We start from the raw sequence: 22,667 nt of genomic DNA, 5'->3' as shown, positions 1-22,667 counted from the left end.
AGGAACTGGGTGAATATTGTTTATGTAGAAAACGTCACTGCTTTCCTCAGTGATAGGCCAGGAAAGATCTTAATACCCTCTGAGGAAGCAGTTCTTGAAAATGGGATAAAAGACTGAACAGTTTAATTGATTGGTTAGATTAAAGCTTAACGTGAATTGAAGAAAGAAATTAGATTGTATTTATTTACTGATTTTTCTCCATTCAAAATAAAATTATATCACGCATTTCAACACTTTTCATCGAATGACGTGACTTGTTCTGATACGAAAATCTTCGTCTGAAGATTATCATTCCTGTTGAAAAAATAAGTCAAGGGGGTGACATTTTTGTCAACAATCAAAATGCTCGTTCCCTTTTTCAAAATACTGTCTTTATTTGTCCCGTTGATTCCTACTGATCCTTTTGTCCTTTTTCGTAAAGGCTTTGACAGTCATTCATATATGGTACTTATTTGTTGATTTTGGTTTCGATGCCGACTGTGAGCATTTAGAAGTCAGAAATCAATCCAAGTCAGCCGAAAAGTGGCCAATTCTAGTGATGGAAGCAACACTTGTCTGATTTTGAAAATTCTTTCTTTTGATTGGAGCTTATTTTGTTGCCTCGGACCTCTGTGGGCTGAAATTGACCCCGAGACAATTTTATTTCGACTACCTTTTGGGGGAACTCTCCGATTGACAATATCAAGGCATTGTTATCTGTTTGGATGCTGAAAAGGTCCGTGATGTATATAATGCACTAGTGGATAGGAGAGTCACTCTCAAACGGCTTTCAAACGAGTGAGTAAATCTGTTCTATGGATTGGATAATATCGTGAATGAAGCGAAGGCGAACATTTTGCACCCAATTTTCTCCGGACGTGCCTCTCCGAATCTCTCGGATGTCGAATTTTGTGAACTCCCAGAGAATGGTACACTGTTGTTGTTGTTGTTATTATTGTTGTTGTTGTTGTTGTTGTTTCTGTTATCGCCGAGTGTTGAAATGATGGGAATGGAGTCGCTTTTGGGGTCCGGGAAAAATGCCCCAAGGAGGAAGAGGAATAAAATGGAAAGAAGAAGACGACAGAAAAAAGAAGAAGGTTCCAAGGCTTTTCAAAAGGCCATTCTAAGGAAACCGAAAACGAGAGAACAATAGGCAGTTGAAATCTTCGTTGTGAGTTGTTCCAATTTCAAAAACCCTTCGAGATTCCAAATCGACCGAGTCTTTTGTACCCAAACGCTGAACCACCCGTAGTGTAAAGCATCTGAGCTCATCGGAGTGATTCGTCCGAGGACCGCCCTAATTTCAAGGTGGCACGTGATCCTGGACGCACTGAACCCTCCAGGAAGTCGTTGTTTGCAATGCATTCAAAACATAACCGTAAACATGAGCGTTATCGTTGTCTTGGACGAGGTCATTTGTCGTGCACGGTTTTTTGGTCCCTGTTCGGCAATCCCACCAACATGTGGTCGTTGTCATCATTCGCATCAGGTTGAGCGACAACAGAGTCGGCCCGAAGGACATTAGGGGTCATTCCCGAGTCATGTAAAAAGGTTTAAAAGGCCAATGATTTGAGCCAGAATGGCAACCCTGAAGAGATCAACTAGCGACTTGGCGCAATTTGGCTCGGGTGAGTCGAGTGTACACTGTAAATGTTGCTCCAGTTGAACTGTTGAAGCAATTTCTCAAGTCAGCTTCGAATCCAGAGTTAAGGATTTATGGCATTAATTTGCCGAGACTCAGATCCTGATCGCACATCCTCGGGATTGTTTCGTTTGGAATCGCGTCTGGAACTGTTCCTTAACCCTTTAGAGAGTTCAAGTTCTCTTTGAGGCCTCGAGCTTTCTGACTGGTTCTCAGCAAATATTGCTGGGCTGTTTTAGTTTCGTGTTGTCACTTCTGCCCTCGATTAAGTGCTTGGTGCGCATCCCACGAGATGTCATTGTCCGACTCTCTGGATCCTCCCCATACACTTGAGTGACAATCCATTACTGATATGTTCCATAGAAATATCTTTAATTTGGATTCTGAAACAGCTCCAAATACCGACCAAATTCTGTTGGTTTGATTCTCTACCAATCGTTTGTCCATTTACAAAGCTGCTCTTGATTCCGTTATTGAATACAATGTTATCCGAAAAGATTGTCTGCTTTCGTGCTTCGTTTTCCATCGCTGGTGGATCGTCGTCTTCTGGTAAGAAGAAATTGACCACTGAATTGTCAGCAAACTGTCATGATCTCTTCAAAAACCATCGTGATAGGAGCGACAAGAAAGCTTTTACGCACCAACTCTTGTGTGCAAAGCAGGCCAAAAAAGGAACCTAAAGAAGCCGCATTGATTTCTACTTTGAGTAAGTGGGACAGAGGGAGGGAGAGAGAGAGAGGCTGGTTGAGCCAGAGCTCTTTTTACCCCCATTATTGGTGAATCCTTGGATATCCATAAAAAAGTATGTAGGGATTGCATCTCTTGGCTCCATCCAACCGAAGATTCCAGTGCGAAGAGAGTCCCCTACTATCCGAGGACTCTATGTCTCATGAAAGGTGGTTCCGAGCGTTTTCCACTTGTTTGAGTTTCCATTGTCATGGGGATACGGAACATTGGCAAGCAATACGACGCACAGACAAGCACCCAATGAGGGTAAAAGAAGGGTCTCCTCAGCAGACTAAAAGCCCGGCCAGATAAGCGGGCTCTCTTTTGTCACCAAAAGTTTTGAGAGTGGAACAACTTGACGAACAGATTGGAACACGTCGAAATGAAAAGAGGAAGAGATCGAGATGCGAGTGAATAACTTTTTTTAGATTGAATTTCGAGGATTTCAAGTCCCCTCTTCCCAACACAACACCTTCTCATTGCGATCTCCTGATTTATGACGAAATAGGATGGAACTCGTTTCCAACTTCAAAGCCTCAAACAAATTTGTATTCAGCAGAATATACAAAAAACGTGAAATATTAACCTCATAAATTTGAATTGGCAATAATCCTCCCCGGAAAAAAAGATATGTAACGACGACGACCAGTGGTGCTCATATACATATATGAAGGTGTTGTTCTAGTACTCGTCGTTGAATTCAAATTGATCCATGGGACGGGTTTGGGACCGTTTTCCCATCAGAACCCTGGCTTTGTTGTACTTCTTGAAGATCCCTGCTCCAGCGTTGATTCGCTTGGCACCCTGCAAGTAAGAGAACAAAGTGGTGCCAATCAGACACAAAATAAATCGTGGAGGATGGTGCTGGTTGGTTGTGACGACAATGGTTTCTCTGGCTTTAAATGTTTGTTGCGAGTCAAGAGGGCCTTTTAGCATTTCATCATCCAAACCAGTAGTGGGAAAGTCGCTTTGTTTCCGACATTCGCCTGTCTGCAAAGTTTTGAGTGACGTGACTGCAAATTTTTCGACCACTTCATTTCAACACCAAAGAGTGCTTAGGCAAACCGTCGGCGAAAGCAAATTAGGAGAAACTCCACTGCCCTGTCCTTGCTTGTATAGTATTAACACAAATACATAAATGGCGGTATAACGAGAGCATATTACGGGAGGCTTTTGCTTTCTTGAAACTCCCATCTGGCCAAGATTCAGAAGCTGGTTCATCGTTTTCATTTGGTGCGCTTATGTGAGTTTTGCCATTGAACTCGCTGACGAATGCCCTCTCAAAATATTTGGAAACGTGCAATTCTTTCTTTCGAATTGGCGACCCTAGCGCTCCTAGAAGTGCGGGTAATACTACAACGAAGAAGAAGAAGAAGAAACAATTTGGCACAAATCTCTTTCGGAACTGTGCCATTTCAACTCGTTTCAATTTGAATAACTGCCTTCCTGCTAAAAAAATGTGGCTGTCAGGAAGTGCTTTGACAGCGTTCCCCACCTTGGAATGATAAGTTTGCACAACAATTATATAACTTTTTGTTACCGTTTCCAAAGCTCCCCTTAGGGTGTTGCATTTCATGAAAAACTTTTCTCTCTTCGTTTTGTTCCCAAACGAGTGTTGGTTCTCGGATTGAAGGCAAATGAATCACGGATATGAATTCATCTAGTCGTCCACAAACATTCAATCATCAAGACCGGAAATGCGTGAACTTTATTAATGTCACACTGAAGGTAGCTTAGTGCTCGGCGAATATTTAGAAAAGACATTCTCCAAAATAAAAAGTAACTAAAGGAGCTAACAACCACTTGTAATAAAAAACTTTCTGCCTTTGACTATGAGTCACTATGACATGCAATCAATTTGAATTTTCTTGAAATGCATTTCTTGCTGGCTTTGTCCAACTCAAGAATTGGATGGGGAATTGGTCTTCAGATCGCACTTTCTTGATATTTTCCCCATCACTGGTTTGTTTATCCTAGCCGAGCAATTTCATAAGGTTGATAATTTTGGCCTTTGTTTCTCTCACTTTTTCTTACCTCCGGTAGCGCTCAAGTGAATTAAATCCATCCATCATTCATTGCAATGATTTATAATGGCTGATCAATCAGCGAATAAGAGGTGAATAAAGGATTGATCTAGAACTTGGGTCAAAAACTTGTCCAATTTTGGCTTTATAGATGCTATTGGATCAGATCCTACGTAGTCATGACGAATATTAGAGAGAGCGAATTGGAACACAGAAAAAGTCCGAGAATCAAAGACGACAGGAGGACTTTGTTGTTCGAACAAACTGAGATTTTCTCATGAAGGTGTGCCTAAACCGCACGTGAAGCCTCCGCGGTAAATACGGAATTGACCTGAAAACTTGGGCAGGGACGAATCTTATCTTTCAATTATTATTCGCCGTCACATCGAGCCCATAGGCAACACTGTTCTGTTTCCTGAGGTATGGAACCAATCTATACACACATGCTAATTCGCTATTTGTAGACTAGGTCACGGACTTCTAAAGATATGGGCTGCAAACGGAAGCACATTTCTCGTCTCCTAATCCGTTCACTTTATTTCAAATAAGCACTTCATACGACCACAAGATCTTGTTGAATAGCTGAACTTGGCCCAGTTTGAGCCCAAACCTATGCTGAGGGAACTCAGGAGATATGGTCAAAGTTATGTAGTAAACACTGAATGAAATTCGAATATTCCGCCTGCTCTTGGTCAGCTATATAAGCATTTGACACCATAACTTTGAAACGAACCACTTTACAATGAAATAAAATAAAAATGACCTATCTTTAGTTGAGGAAGTCTACGTTTCTTATTTTTCTACTTTTTTCAAAAATTGGCTCAGAGTCGTTATGACCAAGAGCAGGCCGATTTGGCGGAAAGCTCGTTTGCAGTCCGTATCTCTAAAAGTCCGTGACTAGGTACATAGGTGAAAATTATGTTTCATTTATGGAATTTTGCTGATGTCCTATGAGCAAGATCTTTGGGTTGCCCTTGTTGCTAAGTTCTTACCCCGTCTTTCCAATCCTCCATCCAAAGATCTGCAATATGCGGATATTGACGAATTTCGTGGAAACTGGGAGTGCCTATGCTATTCGGAGATCCTCGGAGGCTGTAGCTGGATGTCCCTTGGACATGACTGAGAATGAGGCAAAAGGCCATGACGCACCAAGCGAGAGCCAGGGATTGTCGTGGAACCATGGTTACTCTGAAAGAATGGAATAGGGTGAACCAGGCCTTACACTCCATTTGGCCCCCAATTGACTTACGTTTATGAAGTCGAGTTTATTGCTGTTGGTAGTCTCCTTGCAACCCAAAACTGAGACCTTCTGACCAATGACAATTGACCTTTTATAGCTAAACGCCCAATCCATAACTGATCGGTGGAAGTTCGGTGTGAAGCATGGGGCACGAGAATATGTGATGGTGTGGCAGTTAACCAATTCTTTCTGTCAGTAGGATCATTATAATTACGTAACACGTTTGAGATTAATCAAAACGAATGAAGTAATGAATACTTTACATTGAGTCCAAAAAATCTATGCCCATTTGTGTGGAATTAAAACGGACGTGATGTTAATTGAGAGGCTTGCGAGGAACTTGATGGTGGTCCATCCGTCCATCCATCCATGCATGGTTCATTCCTCTCATTGTTTGACTGCGGTGCAAATTGCCGAGGATGCTTTGGTTCCTTGAGGAATGGGATCTGACGGATGGACTACCTACCCATGCTGGTGGCGCTATTTAGCGGTGATGGTACTGGAGGGGGTGGGTGTACAAGTTGATGTTTGTACGTACGTGTATGTTTGCCAGAGAGATCGCAGCGAGCTGTGGTGGCCTCAATTCTTCCGTCATTCGTTGGAGGCAATCAGGTAATTGCTCACCGTTCATCCCAATTTGAAAAGAATTACTGTGCAAGCTTAGCACAAAGTTCAAGCTCTAGCTCATCATCATCCGCGACTATCGCGCTCACGCAGACACGGTGCCAAGCTTGGAACCAATCGCCGTCAGGTCCATGGATTTCAATGCATGGAGGAACGCGGCAGTCCCTCACTTTCTTGTCTGAAGAAATCTTCAACACGATCCCTTTCGTTGTTCGTATAAGAGGCAGCGCAGAGCATACTCACTGCCGCTCATATGTATCGCGCATTTGATCCAAATGTGGAAACACATTGTGTTGAACATTGTCTTTGGTGAAATTGTGATTACTTATCAGTAGACTCGGACAAAAGTGTTGTTCGTACGTCGAGAAGAAATTCGAGAGGGTTGCACTAACCGGTTTGCTTCCCAATGCCGAATCCCAATGCTCAGCATTTTCGCCCATCTAAACCGTCCAACTTTTGCCATTTCTACTCAAAGAGAAAACAACACATTTTGTGGGAGTTTACTTTTCAGTCACTAGAGCCATTCTTAAATTACAGCTTATAGTTCTTTGGTCTCTGAACCACGCGCACTTTTTTGCTTTGAGGAAATTACAAGTGAAATAGCAAAACTGGAGCATAATGAAACATAACAGATACATGTGAATGAACAAACGAGGGAAAATAATGTGTAGATATGTACACACGAGTAGTGTTCAATGAATATGTTTTATGGTCGCTAGTCGTGGTCACATGTTATTTATTGATTTCACAAATGCGATGTCAATTTTGGAACGTTTCTTGCAGATTCTTCACCTCGCGAATTTTCAACTGCCATTGCGAAAAAGGATATACCGGACGCTTTTGCGAGATTGATCTCTCCTCTGGAATAAGCTCAGCACCGCGTGATCCCTGTGACGGTGAGTGAAAGAAAAAAGTCCAAGAAAACTATACCCCGGCAATCATATTGTGGAGCAATGCCCATGTACACTTGATTCCATGTTGACCCCGTTATTGCTTTCAGATGAAATGGCGTCCATTTCTATCGGAAACAACTTGGAAGAGGTACGTATCATTAGACAGACCTTTATGGGCCGTTAAGGCATTGCTCAATACATTGGAACACCTCCGAGAAAGATCAATGGGTATTGTTTGGATTTTAGATCGCCGAATATCTGTCGCTAAATGTAACGAGTCGTCTATCAGAAGAAGTCCAAAGTTTCGTCAGGTATGAGTAAACCCATACACTTTATAAAAAAAACATGCTATGATGTTTCACAAATCCACTGCCTCTTGCTTTAGGTCTGATGCGGAGCGTAGTGGTCGTTTATATTTCTACTCGAAAAGCCCCGACGTGGTCAGAAAAATTGGGAATGTCGTCTTGCCCGAATTGGAGGCTTATTATCGCCTTCACCCTCGACGTCCTTTCTACTCTGACACTCTTTCCCAAAAACGAGTTCATCAAAGATTATGTGCCCTGGTAAGAAGAAGTTCAAAGCACGTCTAATCTATGCGACAAAAACTGTTTCAAACATTCAACATTCTACTATAAGATGCATGATAAATGCGTATCGGACTTGTCTGCCTTGTTCAGCGGGTAAATTGATGGCGAATCGTCTTTCAGAAAGTGAAAATGCGCCCCACAGGGATTTTGAAACAGGACGACGAGGTGCATATGACTTGCCTCGCTGAGGGTGGATCATCTAACCCAAAGACGTTCCAATGGATCAAGGACCGGCAATTTCTGGTCAGCCCCAACGTTTCGAAGTAAGTCCGAGGAGGCCAACATGTTGATGGCCTTGTTGCATATTGGTGGTTGTCTTTCACCTCTCGCGGAATTAAGCTTCTCTAATGGATTTCATTTATCTGTTGTCTTTCACCTCTCGCGGAATTAAGCTTCTCTAATGGATTTCATTTATCTTAGGCAACTTTTGCACGTCCTCTTCTTCTTCTTTTTCCTCCCTTGCCTCTCCTGCCTCTCTTGCTTCTCTTGCTTCTCTTGGCTCCCTTGCATTTACAGCCTTCTTTATCATGATCAAAAGTGTTCATCTTGGGTGCTTTCGGGTGGCAGATAGCTCTCCAATGTGCCATTTGAGTGGAATATTTTCGCCCATGAACTCGGGTTGAGCACCCTATGAGGAAACCTAATATGTTGTTGCATTAGATATTCAAGCTTATCTCTTCGTTGTGTCCCCCCCTTCTCTATCCTCTATCCTCCCCCGCCCTATTTTATACTCAAGGAGGCAAATTCAGAGTGAAAATGGGTGAAGGGAATTGATTCTACCCCTGATGCCGTTCCAAAGAGCTCCTGCCTTCCCTGGCTATGAATTCTTGAATGAATGGATCATGCATTCAGTTAAGAATAAGAATGCGGTGGTCCCCCTCAATAAACCCCCCCCAACACTCCGTGAGTGGAGGAGCGAATCATATTGTGATAAATGGCCCGGTTGTTGGCCAGGGAGTTCCGATTGGTTGACTTGCTGATGATGCCATGAGCCGTTTATACGAAGGGTTCGTAATTTGCGTCATGGGCATAGAAGACTTCCCTCGCTCATAGCTACATGTTGAACATTTTTTGAAAATTCAAAGACTACCGTTTTCACATTTCGGCGTGAAGGCGAGTGGTGTAATTTAAGCACCATCTGTGAACCAAAAAAATCAAGATATAAAGCGTGGGAGCATGCAAGCAGTGGGAGCAGTTTTTGGTTGTCTGGCCAGGTATTAAATAAGTTTTCACTTAAAATTCTAAAAAAAAGATGAACCATTTTAAACCCAATTTTTAGCCTGTTGTAGAGCAGCTCTTGGAAGTTGATTGCGATATCCTGATGGTCACTTAACGTGTTAAAACGCCCATCAACCATCTTCAATGTGATTTGTATACCTAACAAGCTGTTTCCAAGCTACTGTCGCATTCCAATGATGTAAGAGTGAAATAATTCCCCTAGAGAACTTCAGCGAACCCTGTGATAACTTTGAATGCTACTTAGTTCAGTGATGGTCGACCTTCCATCCACGCACGCTCGAACTGGCTCGACGAGAATGTTCCTGAAGCTATCCTGAAAGACCCCCTGAAGAGACATCCATGATCATCTTTCAAATTAGGTCCAACCAACTTCTCGTCTTCTGCCAAGCCATCTTCCTTCTCCTGCTGCCCGTTTTGACAACCCAGAGTTCGTGCGTGGGGCGGTGCTCCTCACTAACTGGTCGGGGATGTTCGTCTTCATGCTGTGAAGGTTGTGTGTTGATTCCCTGGTTCTCTCTGGAGTCAACAAGTTGTGTCTTGATCCCTCCAGAGTATTTCTCCACTTACGAGTACTTCCCAGACCTTCTCCATCTCTTGGACATCTCTTGGAACATTGGAACACTGCTGGCTGTGAGCTTCTGGGAGCCTCTGTGAGCTTCCTCTCAGAGAGCGACATGGGAGGTAGCCAATCTGGAGTGTCATGTTTTGACGGGAAGTGGAATCTCCAACTGTTGTTCCCCTCGTCCCTTTTTTCCTCGAGAATGAAGAGGTCGAGCCTCCACGTGCAGTGAATTGGCTGCGCAGCTCTGCTCGTTGCTTGACCGTTAACGGACCACGGGGAAAGAAAGAAGGGAGAATGAGTTTCCGATCCATTGGCTCGCTGTTCAATTGTCCGGGCTCGATTTTGAGCCACATTTGCTGAAGGGTGAAGAGGGAAGCAGCCAACGGAAAGCCAATGGAATAAATAACACAAGATTAAATGGCGAAGGGTTCACTCTTCTACCCATTAAACATTTTGAAACACTCTTCACGACATATCATGGCTTCATTTGGATCCAGTGGATGACAGAAAATGGAAATGCCGCATGTCGGGTGTTTTTAAGGAAATCATGGAAAACGCCGCGAGGAAGATTTCTTTTGAAACCCTTTAAATGCTCGACCATTCATCATTGCTGGCTGTCCCAGAAGTTTAGTTACACTTTAAGTTGGTGTCCTCGTCTTGGAAAACCTCGAGGATTGACCCACTGTTGGTTCTAATGGTGGCGTGCTCTGAGAACTAGTGGTCGGTGGTGGTGGCGTAGCAGTAATAGTTGTTGATGTTGACGGGTCGTTCCATTAGGTTTCATGCCCGAAGACATTGGACATTGTTCATGTCTTAATTGAAAACCCGGGAAAGTCTTTGATATCACGCAAATCCAACTCGATTCAGACCAGGGTCCCCATTTTGAATCCTTAAAGGATAGTCCCAATGCGCTTCAGTGCTTTCTTGAGCAATTGTGAAAACCGAAAGAGACTCGGGGAATCAGGGAACACAGATATAGAAAGGGTCTCCTCGAGCTCCTGGACCATATAACAAACCCGAGTCAAGATGGCTAGCAGACCCTTGACGTTGTCGAGAAATGGAGAGATAGGTATTATTGAAGGGTAAAGAAGAAGAAGAGAAGGGGAAAGAGATTGGCCGAAAAAAAAGACGGACAGGAAATTAGATTTGCAAAACCAGGACATTTTTTGGCCCACGTCAAAAGCTTCAATCTCATCCCCTTGATCTGGTATCTTTGTCCGTTTGATTCAATTCGTTCACTTACGCTGTACTGCTTGTATGTATGTAGGTAGAACTACATAGCACACTGAGTAACTTAGAAAGCACAGATCGGCGACATGGACGAGTTTTGTCGTTTGTCATGCCGAAACGGCAAATTTAAAGAGGGAAGAACGGAAAAAAGGATATTGATTTGGATCGATCTGATGTGAAAGCTGTTCGTTAATCGGTTCCTGATTAAGTAGACTGAATAATTTTCTAGAAGAATGATATGCGACCTCACGACTTCATCAACACTCACCACGTATATATCTATTTCCAGGCGCGTCGAGACCAGTTTCATTGGTGTTAGAGGCAACACGAGTGTCCTCACGTTGAGGCATTTGGGCAAGAAAGATAATGGGCTCTTCGAGTGTGAGGTGAGTAAAAAAGCGGAACGAGGGCCCATGAAACTTCGGGAGAAAAGGAATGCATATCCCGTTGCAAAAAACGCATGCCTCGCCTTCCGAATGTAGATCATATTGGTTATGGACTTTTGCCGAAGGTTAGTGGGGCGGGGGGATGGATGGCATCGTCCGTCGTTCATTTAGAGCTTGGCAGTCAGTGCGAGTGCTTTTATGAACAGTGAGAGAGAGCGAGAAATGCCGTGAAGGAAGTACTGGTGCCCAACAATGCTTCCCTCGGGTCCCCTAAATTATCTTTAGCACCCTGCTCTCTCGATGTTCGTCTTGCCCCTTCTTTGTATTGTTTTACTCGGCAGCCTCCGTTCGAGCCTCCTCAGACAAAGAAATCCCTCTTCTTTGTTCTTAAATCTCGTCCGTTTTTCTCCTCTTATCCACCCCCGGACCCGTGGTGGAACAGGTATCCGACGAGGAGCTGCAGGCCCTCATCCCGCTCGAGGTTTGGCGGAGCTCCCTTCGCTCAACGGGGGATGGCGCCGCGAAACACGGTTGGTCGGGCACGAGGCCGTTTGTCACGCACAGCTCGACCGCCCGAAGTGTGATGGTAGCCTCGAAACCCGAAGTGGAAGTCTTTCCGAGGTCGTTGACCATCTTGGAGTCTCACGAGGTAAGCACCGCCACTTTTTCCATCCTTAACACTTTTATTTAACCCCCCTCCCAAGATCTGGAGCAAGTTTTTGTTGTAGCATATACATACAGTATAAATGTAATCGAAGCATGCCGAAGCAGACTGTTTTTCGTGCTTCCAATTTTCCCGCCCTTTTGGTCACCACGTGTGACGTCAGGCAGAGGCTTGGACGTTTGTCAACAAACAACATACACACTGGCTTTTAACAGAAAGATTGAGATTGAGAAGGCAACCTTTGAAACTGCCTCTTGGAGACCACTGATTCCCGTCTACATGAGAAGGCGGCATGTGTCTATAAATCCATGAATCCATTGGCCATGACTGATCCGGTCTCAGAGGACGATGTCCAGCGTCTCCAGTCCCGTGTGATCGAGCTAGAAGGGGAAATGGACCGCTTGCGGGTTCAAAATCAACGCCTCGAGGCCAAACTGGCTTCCAGTCAATCGTACACGGAAGAGCTCCGAGTGCAGATCGAACATTTGGGCCGCAAATTGCTGCCGGCCGAACATTCGACTCGAGGCGTACAAGTCGATCTGGACCGTGGCAGTCCTTCCCCCGGGCCCGGATCGGGACCTGGATCCGAGTCGGGAACGGTTCGGGAATCGTCGCGTGGTTGGCACAACGGGTCTGGATCGGAGAGCATTGTGGAACAAGTGACGGCCGCCGCATCCCAAGTGGTTCAAAGTCAGAGCATGGTCTATGAGGAGACGTCGGGCTTGTATTACGATTATAGTTCGGGCTACTACTACGATGCCCAACGGGGTCTGTACTACGATGGCACCCGCGGTATCTATTATCGCTACGATTATGATACCAAAGAGTACCTGGTCCATGCGACGGTGGATTTGGAAACGGGGCTGAAGAAGACCAAGCCGAAGCGCAGCAAGGCCCAAGAACGAAAACGACGCCGGTCCGAAAGAGACCAAGCCCCGGATGAAGCCCAGGAAACCGAATCGAGTCTGGCGAGGAGTCCCCGGACCGAAAATGAAGATGGTGATGATCACGAACCACAAGAGAAAGAAGAGGAGGGCGAAGAGGGCGAACTGGACTCGTCCGAATCCTATGGTTCCACTTCGGATAGTTCTAGTACCTCCGAAGCGGACACGGAGCCACCCGAAGCGATCCCGCCATGTATCCGCATGGTAGTGGTTCAATCCGAGGTCATGACTTGTGGCGAATTGTTCATCGTTACATGCATGGGTGGGTCCGTGGGTCGCGAGGGCGAGCATGATGTACTTTTGGACGATATTGGTTGCAGCAAGAGTCACGCCCGGATCACATATCAGGACGGCAAGTTCTACTATCAAGATCAAGGTAGTACCAATGGCTCCGTGATTAACGATCGCCGTCTGAAAGGGGATGAGACCCGTGAAATCGGCCATGGCTCCCGCATCACGATTGGCACCACGGGTTTGGTGTGCCACGTCCATCCCGGGATTCAAACCTGTCTCGAGTGTGAGCCCGGCTTGATGAAAACCCCTATCGTCACACCCCAAGTGCCCAGAGAGTCACCCGATCAATCTCGGAAGAAAGCCATGAAGGCCATTCGTCAAAAGTACGGCATAAATCATGCCAATACTCAACCGCCCGAGGCTAAAACAAACGGCCCAGCCCAACCTTACCAAGATCGGGCTGGATTACGTCGAAAAACGGTGGGCTCAAGTCATCCCCACGCCAAGACCGAAATGGCCGATGCCAAGACTTCCATTACCAAAAAGAACAAAGGCTTCAAGATGCTGGCTCAGATGGGTTGGACCGAAGGGTCAGGTTTGGGCAAGACAGCGCAGGGTCGAGTGGAGCCCGTTTCTGTCGAGCAAAGGGTGGAACGATCCGGTTTGGGCGTGGATCCGACCTTCGTGGGGACGAACGCTCAAACCCGGAAAGAAAAGGCCAAGCAAGACATCTTGAAGAAGACCCAAGAGCGTTATCAAAAAATCAATTGAAGGAGGGCATCCGGTTCGAGGGTATCTGTGATGGCTCTCTGAGAATATTCTTCGTATCTTTCTTTTTTTGATCAATAACCATTGCTCTTTTGTGACATCTCAATCTTATCAAGGTGTTTTTTTAACAAATTTTCGTAAGTACTCATTATCGCGTCTTAATGCCTGAAGTACGGTCTATGGACAAAAGAAATGAGCTTCAACATTCAGTGCAAACTAAGAAGAACCCTAAAAGGGGAATCAAACTTGAATTCTTTGAAGGTTGCAAAAATATATGTTGGTTCATATGACTTGTATAGAAATGCTGGCGCTTCTATAAGACCCTGCCCGACAAGGCAATTGGAAATTCGTGCCGCTTGATATTGGCGCTCCTATTATTTGGAATGCTTGATCCGCCTCAAATTTAGATGGATTTCGAGATCTTAAACTATTGATACCTGAGAAAAACTACCAGTTTAGACTGATTCCAGGCCGTTCGTTTAGGCATAATTGGACTTGAATTTGTTCCAACCTTCTTTTTGACCGTTCTTAATGCCCAATTGTACTTAAAAATGCTCTCTCGATTGACATGGGCCTATTGCTAATGGCTGAATGCCCTTGTGGTTAATGCCTTAAAGGAAGGAGAAGTGGAAAATACGGTTAACTTTGATGTAGATGAAGCCTGGAGTTAGACACTATAACAATGAATTCAGAGATAAGTAACTCAATTGAGAAGAGGTGGCAAATCTAATGCTAGTTAACCTGCCATGCATAGTAAGCAAAGACCTTCAGAAGAATGTTTCCCTAGTATTGAAGCGAATTATTGTTATAACTAACCAAAACAAATTTCTATGTCAATATGTGTGTTTAGTGTTCCTAGGTTGATGAAAGGAAAGATGACGTAGGAGGCCAAGGTTTTACTTGAATGATTGGCTCTTGTCCCAATGAATTAGAAATCCTTGGATTAGCTTTTCCCGATACGAGGGTGATTCAAATGGCGTGTGTACATATAATGTAGGCTAATGATCCGGAGTTATTTTGTGGTTGAGTTGATGGTAGCATTTTTCCACTTCGATCAAGAAATTGGTTGACGTAATGTAATTATTTCTGGATTTTCAGGACCTGCATTTGAAGGAATTCCACACTTTGAATTGCCTGGCTCACCAACAAGTCTCTCTGGGGATTGTCTCCCAATATCGGTTCACCTGGAAACGCAATGGCGTGGACTTGGCCAAATTTCCGGGCAACTCCTCGCACATTTTTGTGGAAAACGTCTGGTTTCCCTACCAGAAAACCACCGTGACCATCGGGCTCATGCTCAAGATCCGCGAGATCCAGGTAACGTTCCCCTCCTCCCTTTCACCTCCTCCAAAACCGTGATCCCAATAGCATATTTTATCGTCTAGAAGGACGAGACTTTCACGTGTGAAGTCTCGATTGATGGCCACGATCGTGCCATGACCTCCACCACCGTCAAGGTCTACCACGCTCAAACCCTGAACGAGGTGTGCCTCCTCACTGAAGAAGACATGGTTCAATGGCCCATTGCCAAAAAGGTGAGTGAATTGGATCATCCTTAAATGGGCATAATCCCTAATTCCGCCCATCCTCAGATGACCACCGTGTCTCGGCCGTGTCAAATCGATGGAAGCCAAGGCTTGATGTGGCGCAAGTGTAATCCGATTTTCCCCGCCAGAGCCTCATGGTCGAATCACAAGGACATCTCCCAGTGCCTTAGACATTGGCTCTTGAACGTGGAAAACCAAGTAAGACTTGTGATTTTTTTTTCAACTGGGAACGCGAGAAATTGATATGGGAAAAAAACCTTGAAATTAGGTGGACAACTATTTGAAAGGGTACGTAAGCGAGAATTCGTCCAAGATGGTGACCAACTTCTTCAAAGATGTGCCCATTCTGCCGGTGTCTCCTCCCTATCGCGGTGAATTCGATCGACTCGTGTCCATCACTCTTGAATTGATTTCGGTAAGTACACCCACCGTTCCTGGGTTGGAAACCGATGCAAGGCGACTCACACAGAGTACTTTCAATTTCTTGTTCATATTTTAGTACCTCCGAAGTGTCAAAACCGACGTGCGAGAGTCAGCCAAGGATTTCTTTGAAGGTTTTGTACCCTGGTTGTTCCGACCTGCCGAAGAGTTTCTCAACGAGGTAAGAAAACCGAGCTAGTCTGTCGGCCGCTCAACCAATATCCGTTCTCCAGCTCATTCGTCTACCTTTTTTCTACTGTAGGGCGCCGGAGATGTCAGTCAATACGCCCAAATGTACAAGATGGTCAATGACGGGGCCTTGATGTTCGCGTCCAAGTTGGAACTGACCCAGGAACAAGTGTTCCCCCATTCTGGAAGCGAATGCAGGCCGGACTTACTCGTGCAAATTGGGCGTGTCAATGGAACCCTCGGTCTGACCGAGACGCCCCGCCATCAATCCGAACGGAATCTGACCACCCCGGGCGTTCAGTAAGTCAATGTAACAGGACCTGTTCCTTCATTTGTCGCCGGTGTCGTGGTTCCTCCCTCTTTGAAATGAGAGGGAGTGGGTCTTGCGTTGCAAAAGAGTTGCAATCGGATCGAAAGTGCAAAATGGAGATGCATTTTCGTGGCCCTCTTGCGTGGTTAGTTGGTTGGTTGGTTGACTGGTTTGGCAAAATTGGTGGCGCCGTGGGCACACTGCCTGCGCCATCCTTAGGGCTCCTCCCCGTTTTTCAAACTCGGAACGTGCTAGCCACGCCCCTTTTGCCACTATTCCAACACTTGGCTGAATTTTCTCGCGTAGTTCGCATTTTTGACGGACACCAGAAACAAAGACGAAAGAACGAACGAACTCTGTGATGAAAATATGGTGGCACTCTCTTTGTTTGAATCACCCTTTGTTGGATTCCGAGTGAATCCGTATGTTTGAAACAGATGAATATACCGAGTAGGCAGGTGCGAAACGCGTATGTATCTACGGATCTTCATTGTAATGAGTTAAAGGGCCACTCTCGAGAATTTCCAATGTGAATTGCCGCCTTCTCGAAGTCATTGGGGTTACAAGATTATTGCGGAGGCTGACAAGAGACCTGAGAAGAGAAGCGAAAAGAGAACCGAGAAGAGAGCCGGACGAGGCGACAGAGAGGGGAGGGAGAGGTTTGAAGGCGCCATCGCTCGCCAATCATCCCCTCACCTCCACAATTTTGGTTTATGTCAAGGGCAGTAAAAAGTAGAATCACCTATAACTCCACTCGAATCCACCAAGTCATGGCGAGGATTACTCGGTCGTTCAGGGAAAAGCATTAAACATTCGCTCTCCAGCTCAAAACCATGAGAGTGAAACTGACAATGACAGGGAAGAAGTGTACGGGGTAACACAACAACAACAACAACACAACAACAGCAACTTTTTGTTTCCCTCTCAATCCCGAGATCCTGGCGGATGGGATGTTTTTTTCCTCGATATTTCCGGGCCGTTGCCTGAATTATCTTCCTTCTTCCTTGCTTTCATCGCCTGGCTAGAAAAGTTCAATTGCGGCAAGACCCCGGTTCTTTGGATGGCCATGGTGGTGGAGGTGCTTCTACTACTTGCTTCTTCTGTCTTCTCTTGAGTTGCAGCTTTTATTTCGAAACTTGTGTGCTTGCAAAAAACATCATGTGACCAGAGGAGTAGTGCCATGCATACCGGGGATCCTCGATCCTTGAGTAAAGATCTCGAACACCCAGGGTATTGTTCGGAGGCACCGTCGGTCATGGTATTGTTCCCATATTGGATTCCTTTGTTACGAGGTCGTTTTTTTTTAACATGGTATTTGGGAGGCTTAAAATGAAGATTTTCTTTGATGTGCCTTGATTGTGCCAAAGCCACGGAAGAGTTCACGGTGTTAGTATTTTATAAGTAACCATTGCTCAGAGTGAGCATGAAAGCCGAATTGTGACTGACAGATAAGACTCGGATGAATTGGAATTACTAATCACCCCGGTGGACTGTATGAAGCTAGCCTCTTCGTCACAGAGTGCTTTAACAGTTTATTTGAGCTTGAGCTCTCGTCGCTAACCACAAAAGAATGGAGAGGAGCATTTTGTGATTCTTCTCTGAACCCAATCGGCACCATTCTCACGCACGACTTGGTTTAATCAAGGAGCCTCGGCGGCTTCGGCGAGGTCCTCCTTTCCTCCTGGATCGAGGTTCTCGGGCCTTTTCCAGCCCAACAAACTTGAACCATTACTTCTTGACCACTTCCCTACTTCCTCGAGAGATGTCAGAGTATCCCTCTCATATGCGTAAATGATCTCGCTCAAGCGAAACAAAGAACCACCCGACCAACAAACTTCATAACCAACTGACTCACCCCCACAAGAAACTGAGGCAATCCGGCAAGAAGGAGTAGTGATAGGAGTGGTTGGAGGGTCAAAAAAAATAAGAAACAGACCGAGGTTCGTGTTGAATTATTGAGCGAACTAAAGGTGTGGGTGTATGTTTTTGTGTGTCTCTCTCGTCTCCTACAAGCCTTTTCTGATTGCGTTCCAGTGAGATTGTCTACATGAGTCATGACCAAATGCAAAACCGGGACAAGCGAAATGTTTCCCAGAAGAAAGAAAGGTATGTAATCAACAACGACAACTGCGGCCATTATTCCACAAGTAATCTGGCCAACACTCTGGACAACAACACTGTGGAAGATTGCTCGCAAATGTTTTGGTCCCTCAAACCCCTTCCTTATAATTAGCTTGGAAGCCATTAAATCCCGCCAGAGGCCGTTTGTCGGCAGATGCACATTTCTCACTCCCACGAGAAGTGCCCAAGTGACATGTCTCCTTGTTCATTTATGTTTATCAATTATTCAGACCAGAAAATGATTGCATGCAGTCTCGGTGCACTTCAGTCGTCTCTCAATGATTGCCTTGGACATTGCAGGGACAGTGGGCGTTGTACGGAATCGGCCTCGGTCGAAATCAGGGCCCGGTCTGCTGGAGCCGCTAAAAGAAGTAAGCGAACCTTGGTCATGGCAGTGATCAAGTTCAATGAGATTGACAAGCGATTGGGGGGATTCCCCAATGACCTCGATAAACGCCTGTCCATGCCAGGGAAGGGAAAATTAGGCCGTAATTCCAGCGCTGTCACGGTTCTCGTCGAGTCCGAAACCAATAGCCCGTTATTGGATGCCAAGCGAGACTTTCAAGTCATGATCTTCATCAGGTAAGAGGGGCGAAATATGTACGTAATATGGTGAGAGGTAGACGCATACATCACAATGACGTTCGCCTGTTCTTTCTCTTGTATGTACCATGGGCAGGTTTTATGGCTATGTGTTCCGCCAAAACGATTCCACCTGGTCGAACTTGGGTTGTGGCCGCTTGACCTTAGCCAACGATCAGACGTTTGAATGGGATCCTCGGGTCCGTGATTGCACTCTCCAATGGCATCCGGAGGGCCTGACCTGTGCTTGCCAGAACCCGGGGACCTATGCCCTCTTCTGGTCGGGTCCGAAAGCCCAGGTATGAATGCTAATCGTTGCTACTAAACTTGACTGATCACACTTGGTCGGGTATTTGATCTTGAATATCTGTCTACACTTTGCTTGATTGTTCCATTTCTTGGGTGAATTTCTTGAGGTGTGCTCATCTCAATTTCTGGGATACTCATTGGACTTGGCCGCGTCTCTCCAGGGATGGGTTCTCTGTCGGCGATTGTAGTTACAGGGGATCCTTCCTCGAGAGCTTGGACTTGATCCTCAGATCTTCATGAGTTCTATCATGTACCTTTCCTTCTACACATCTGTCGTAATTTCTCCGGTTGGGGTGGACACTAGAAAATGTGCGCTTGTCTCAAATGATTGCTCTGGCCTCCTCACTTTAAATCGCTCTTACTTCTCGTAGAATTCCAGCCCATTGAGCGGGGGCAATCCTACTTTGGTCTTGCTCTGTTGCGGCGGTTGCCTCACCGTGTGTCTTTTGGCCTTTTTCGTGTTGACCCGACAGATGTGGCGCCAGAAATTCGCGTCTTCCTCGAGAAGGGGCAAGGCTGGACCCGGGGCCGAGATCCCGACCATCGCCAGTGAGTTCAAGGAGGCCTTCCCGGTGAATCCCGTGCTTCTGATCCAGATCCTGATTTCGGGCACATTAGTGGTACTCATTGCGTTCATGATTCTGGTCGTGGCCGATCCTTACGTAAGTCAAGATATGATTAAGCTCAACATGGATGTAAATAGGATAATTGTTTACAACGGTTTTATCAATGAACGAGAATTCAAGCCTGCAATATCCTTGTACTGTATATCCGCTCGTGACAAAAAAAGTGATTGGCTTGGACAAAAAAACGCTTTTAATTGAACCAAATGTATTTTGATCATCTAGTATTGTTCTTGGTGGACATCGTTGGTGTTCCAGTACTTATTCCTGGTTCTCTTCGGGCTGCAATTGTCTCTCATGCTAACACTGTACATCAAAATGACTCGGACGCGCTTCTCGAAAACTAGTCGTTTGGCTCTGTTGGGTAAGGATTGCCATCGTACAACAAGATATCTTGAAAGCAATCAATGTTTCGCGTTCATGTGGCATCTTCCAGGAACGAGCTTTTTACTCCCTGCCGTGTTCTGCCTTGTCCTCTTCGGATATCAAGAGCCCCTCATCCGGGAAATGCTCTTGGCCGACTATGAGAGCCGTGTGGAAAGCACTTGTCAATGCAAGACTTGTGCCTGGTTCGTTTTGATGCAACAACCCGACTTCGTGGCCTTTGTGTCGGCATTGATTCTCAGTGCGTTCGTTTATATGGGATTGTTCTATCAAGCCAAGCAATCCAGCAAGACTCGGATCTTGGCCATCAAAGAGTCGCAAAAGCGCAAACTGTGAGTATCATATTCTCTAATGTTGCAATGGGATGCCCAATTTTAAACGACTACTTCAATCGCCTAGTGAGAGCTTGGTGCATCGCTCGGGTTGGATGATGTTGGCATTACTGTCCTTGGCCACCTGTTGCATCATTTTCGTGAACACCAATGACAAGTCTTTCATCAAGTTCGTGTTCGCACTCGCAGTGCTCATGCTGGTAACGATCCCTTCGTCTACATACGTTTAAGGTGCCTCCTGATTTATGAGCATGAATAACCGGTGAACGCAAACTCTTTCAGGGCATTGTGGTCTTTCTCTGTTACCTGACCACTTATGAGGGTGAATTCGGAGCCGTCAGTCCCTTGGGCAGTCTGAGGCTCTCTCTCAACGCCGGTGGATACCATTCTAAATCCAAGAGCGGAAAGTAAGGGCCTCTAGTTCAAAAAAAGGGGTAAATCCTGGCATGAATGAATTTACCTTGTTTTCTTCCGTTGTTCCACCAGATCTACCCCTTCCTTGCCGGGCTCGGGGCATCGCTGTTGCCACTCGGCCGAATCTTGCCCTGCCAACGAAACTGAGCGCCAGTTTCTCTTACAGAACAACAGTTTTGAGCAGAGTTGGCGAGGAGGCCCTGGATCGCAATTAGCCCCTTCTGGGCGTATGCTTCTCCCGCGATTGGCATCCTTCGATAAGTCATGGTAAAATCGAAACATATTCTATTTTGTTACGCCTACTTGCTTAGTCATTAACTGTACCGAAAATGAATGCTGTTATATTTGTGCTTGGTTAGCCTAAACTCGAGGGACTCCTCTACTTTGTATGATCCTCATGCTGAGCAATGCAGTCAAATCCACGGAATCAAAATGTCAGCTAGTCAAGAGAACTCGGGTTCTCACAGTATCAACTTCTGTCGCTCCATCAGCGGGTAAGATTACACGCATTGTATAGCCGCAAACTAGTTCTTTGGTCAACTAATGAATCGTATTCGACCTTACAACCTCTCTAGGCCGAACTCATCCAAGGAGTCGACCATCAGCCACCAATATCAGCGGTCGTGTTCCTTATCAGAACACAGATGCGGCACTCCCGCTGCCGCCGTGGGAGTGCGCGCGGGCCGATTTATGTCGTCCAAGCAAGCTCAAACCCGATGTTTGCTCTCCTTGGACAGTCCCCAGGACGCCTCCACCCCCACCAAAGAGCTCTTGCCGCAGAAGGCTCCACCCACCAAGACGACGGAGGCTGTTGTTCATGGAGGCGTGCCGGGGGCTCCCCTCAGCCTCATGCAAGTCATCGATGAAGCCAAACAAGCGTTCCATCCGATTCGAACCAATGAGAAGGGCTTCAATATCCCGGAGAACACCGACGATGTCGACCTGGTTTTGCCCTCCCAAGCCAACGGCCGCCCCTCCAGTAAGTTGTGATCCTTCTGCCCTAAATCTTCAATTGAATAAGCTCGATGATCGATCGTCGACAATTCAATGGCATTCTGTCTACTACTCTCCAGTTCATGGTGGCAGTTTCTCGAGTGGCGATAGCGGCATGGTCGTCCAGCCTCGCAGCCGCAAGAGCACCAACACCTCCGGGATTCGGACCTCCTCCGAGGGTTCCATCGATGAAACGGACTCGTTAGACGGGACTTCGTTGAACCGAAATTGGTCCGTGAACAGCTCCTCCATTCCCGAGACCCGACGGCCGAGTGAGTGAGCAATTTATTTCGCTGTACCGATAGTGAACCAGCATAAAAATCATGTGTTGAAAGGAACTAATTTTGTTTCTATGAGAAGTGCACACAAAAGTGTTCGAATGATTAACGCTTGCATACTCTAATAATCTACCATAAAGTCAGAATAGGGTTCGGATCCGTACATAATCGTTTAACAGGTGGATGGGGTCGGTGATAGGTTGTTTTCAGTGTTTCTTGGTATTTGTTCCAGGTTCATTACTAGGCAACGACGATTACGTGGAGCCTTTGATGAATTATGAAAACTACATGACCATGACCAACTTCGATCAGCCCCAAAAGGTGGGTTTTATTTGTCTTTTAGTGTGTGTCTGCTTATTGACCGTACTGTACATTCATTGATAAGTACCTCGACCATTGTGGTAGTTTCCCATGGCCAAATCT

At 45.8% G+C, this 22,667-nt stretch overlaps 3 protein-coding genes across 5 annotated transcripts in view; 2 read left to right on the top strand and 1 right to left on the bottom strand.

Annotated features, from left to right (window-relative positions):
- Positions 1-22,667, top strand: part of LOC131885288 (uncharacterized) — a 28,348-nt gene that overhangs the window by 4,550 nt on the left and 1,131 nt on the right. The window contains exons 7-32 of one of the 3 annotated variants that reach the window (XM_059233303.1): positions 7,019-7,131; positions 7,236-7,276; positions 7,375-7,439; positions 7,514-7,691; positions 7,836-7,978; positions 11,036-11,132; positions 11,575-11,781; positions 14,841-15,059; positions 15,128-15,277; positions 15,335-15,487; positions 15,558-15,704; positions 15,789-15,890; positions 15,972-16,198; positions 18,243-18,314; positions 18,630-18,911; positions 19,009-19,210; positions 19,592-19,882; positions 20,069-20,207; positions 20,280-20,559; positions 20,627-20,759; positions 20,842-20,966; positions 21,046-21,240; positions 21,333-21,467; positions 21,549-21,952; positions 22,047-22,238; positions 22,477-22,565. In XM_059233303.1, coding sequence (XP_059089286.1) covers positions 7,019-7,131; positions 7,236-7,276; positions 7,375-7,439; positions 7,514-7,691; positions 7,836-7,978; positions 11,036-11,132; positions 11,575-11,781; positions 14,841-15,059; positions 15,128-15,277; positions 15,335-15,487; positions 15,558-15,704; positions 15,789-15,890; positions 15,972-16,198; positions 18,243-18,314; positions 18,630-18,911; positions 19,009-19,210; positions 19,592-19,882; positions 20,069-20,207; positions 20,280-20,559; positions 20,627-20,759; positions 20,842-20,966; positions 21,046-21,240; positions 21,333-21,467; positions 21,549-21,952; positions 22,047-22,238; positions 22,477-22,565 — 4,381 coding nt within the window. The remainder of the gene's footprint in view (positions 1-7,018; positions 7,132-7,235; positions 7,277-7,374; positions 7,440-7,513; positions 7,692-7,835; positions 7,979-11,035; positions 11,133-11,574; positions 11,782-14,840; positions 15,060-15,127; positions 15,278-15,334; positions 15,488-15,557; positions 15,705-15,788; positions 15,891-15,971; positions 16,199-18,242; positions 18,315-18,629; positions 18,912-19,008; positions 19,211-19,591; positions 19,883-20,068; positions 20,208-20,279; positions 20,560-20,626; positions 20,760-20,841; positions 20,967-21,045; positions 21,241-21,332; positions 21,468-21,548; positions 21,953-22,046; positions 22,239-22,476; positions 22,566-22,667) is intronic. The other 2 variants (XM_059233304.1, XM_059233305.1) reach the window with 2 other exon arrangements.
- Positions 2,875-5,769, bottom strand: LOC131885299 (uncharacterized). The gene is made up of 3 exons (XM_059233317.1): positions 5,621-5,769; positions 5,364-5,559; positions 2,875-3,151 (listed from the first exon to the last, which is right to left on the bottom strand). Exons 2-3 carry the CDS (start codon positions 5,550-5,552, stop codon positions 3,029-3,031), a joined length of 312 nt encoding a protein of 103 aa, XP_059089300.1. The 5' UTR covers positions 5,553-5,559; positions 5,621-5,769; the 3' UTR covers positions 2,875-3,028.
- On the top strand, positions 11,981-13,890 carry LOC131885293 (angiogenic factor with G patch and FHA domains 1-like). Its single transcript, XM_059233311.1, has one exon. The coding sequence runs from the start codon at positions 12,105-12,107 to the stop codon at positions 13,743-13,745; it is 1,641 nt and encodes a 546-aa protein (XP_059089294.1). The 5' UTR covers positions 11,981-12,104; the 3' UTR covers positions 13,746-13,890.

This window comes from Tigriopus californicus, chromosome 8, assembly GCF_007210705.1.
Source record: "Tigriopus californicus strain San Diego chromosome 8, Tcal_SD_v2.1, whole genome shotgun sequence".
NCBI classification, from domain to species: Eukaryota; Metazoa; Arthropoda; class Copepoda; order Harpacticoida; family Harpacticidae; genus Tigriopus; species Tigriopus californicus.
This window is presented reverse-complemented; position numbering and strand designations above follow the sequence as displayed.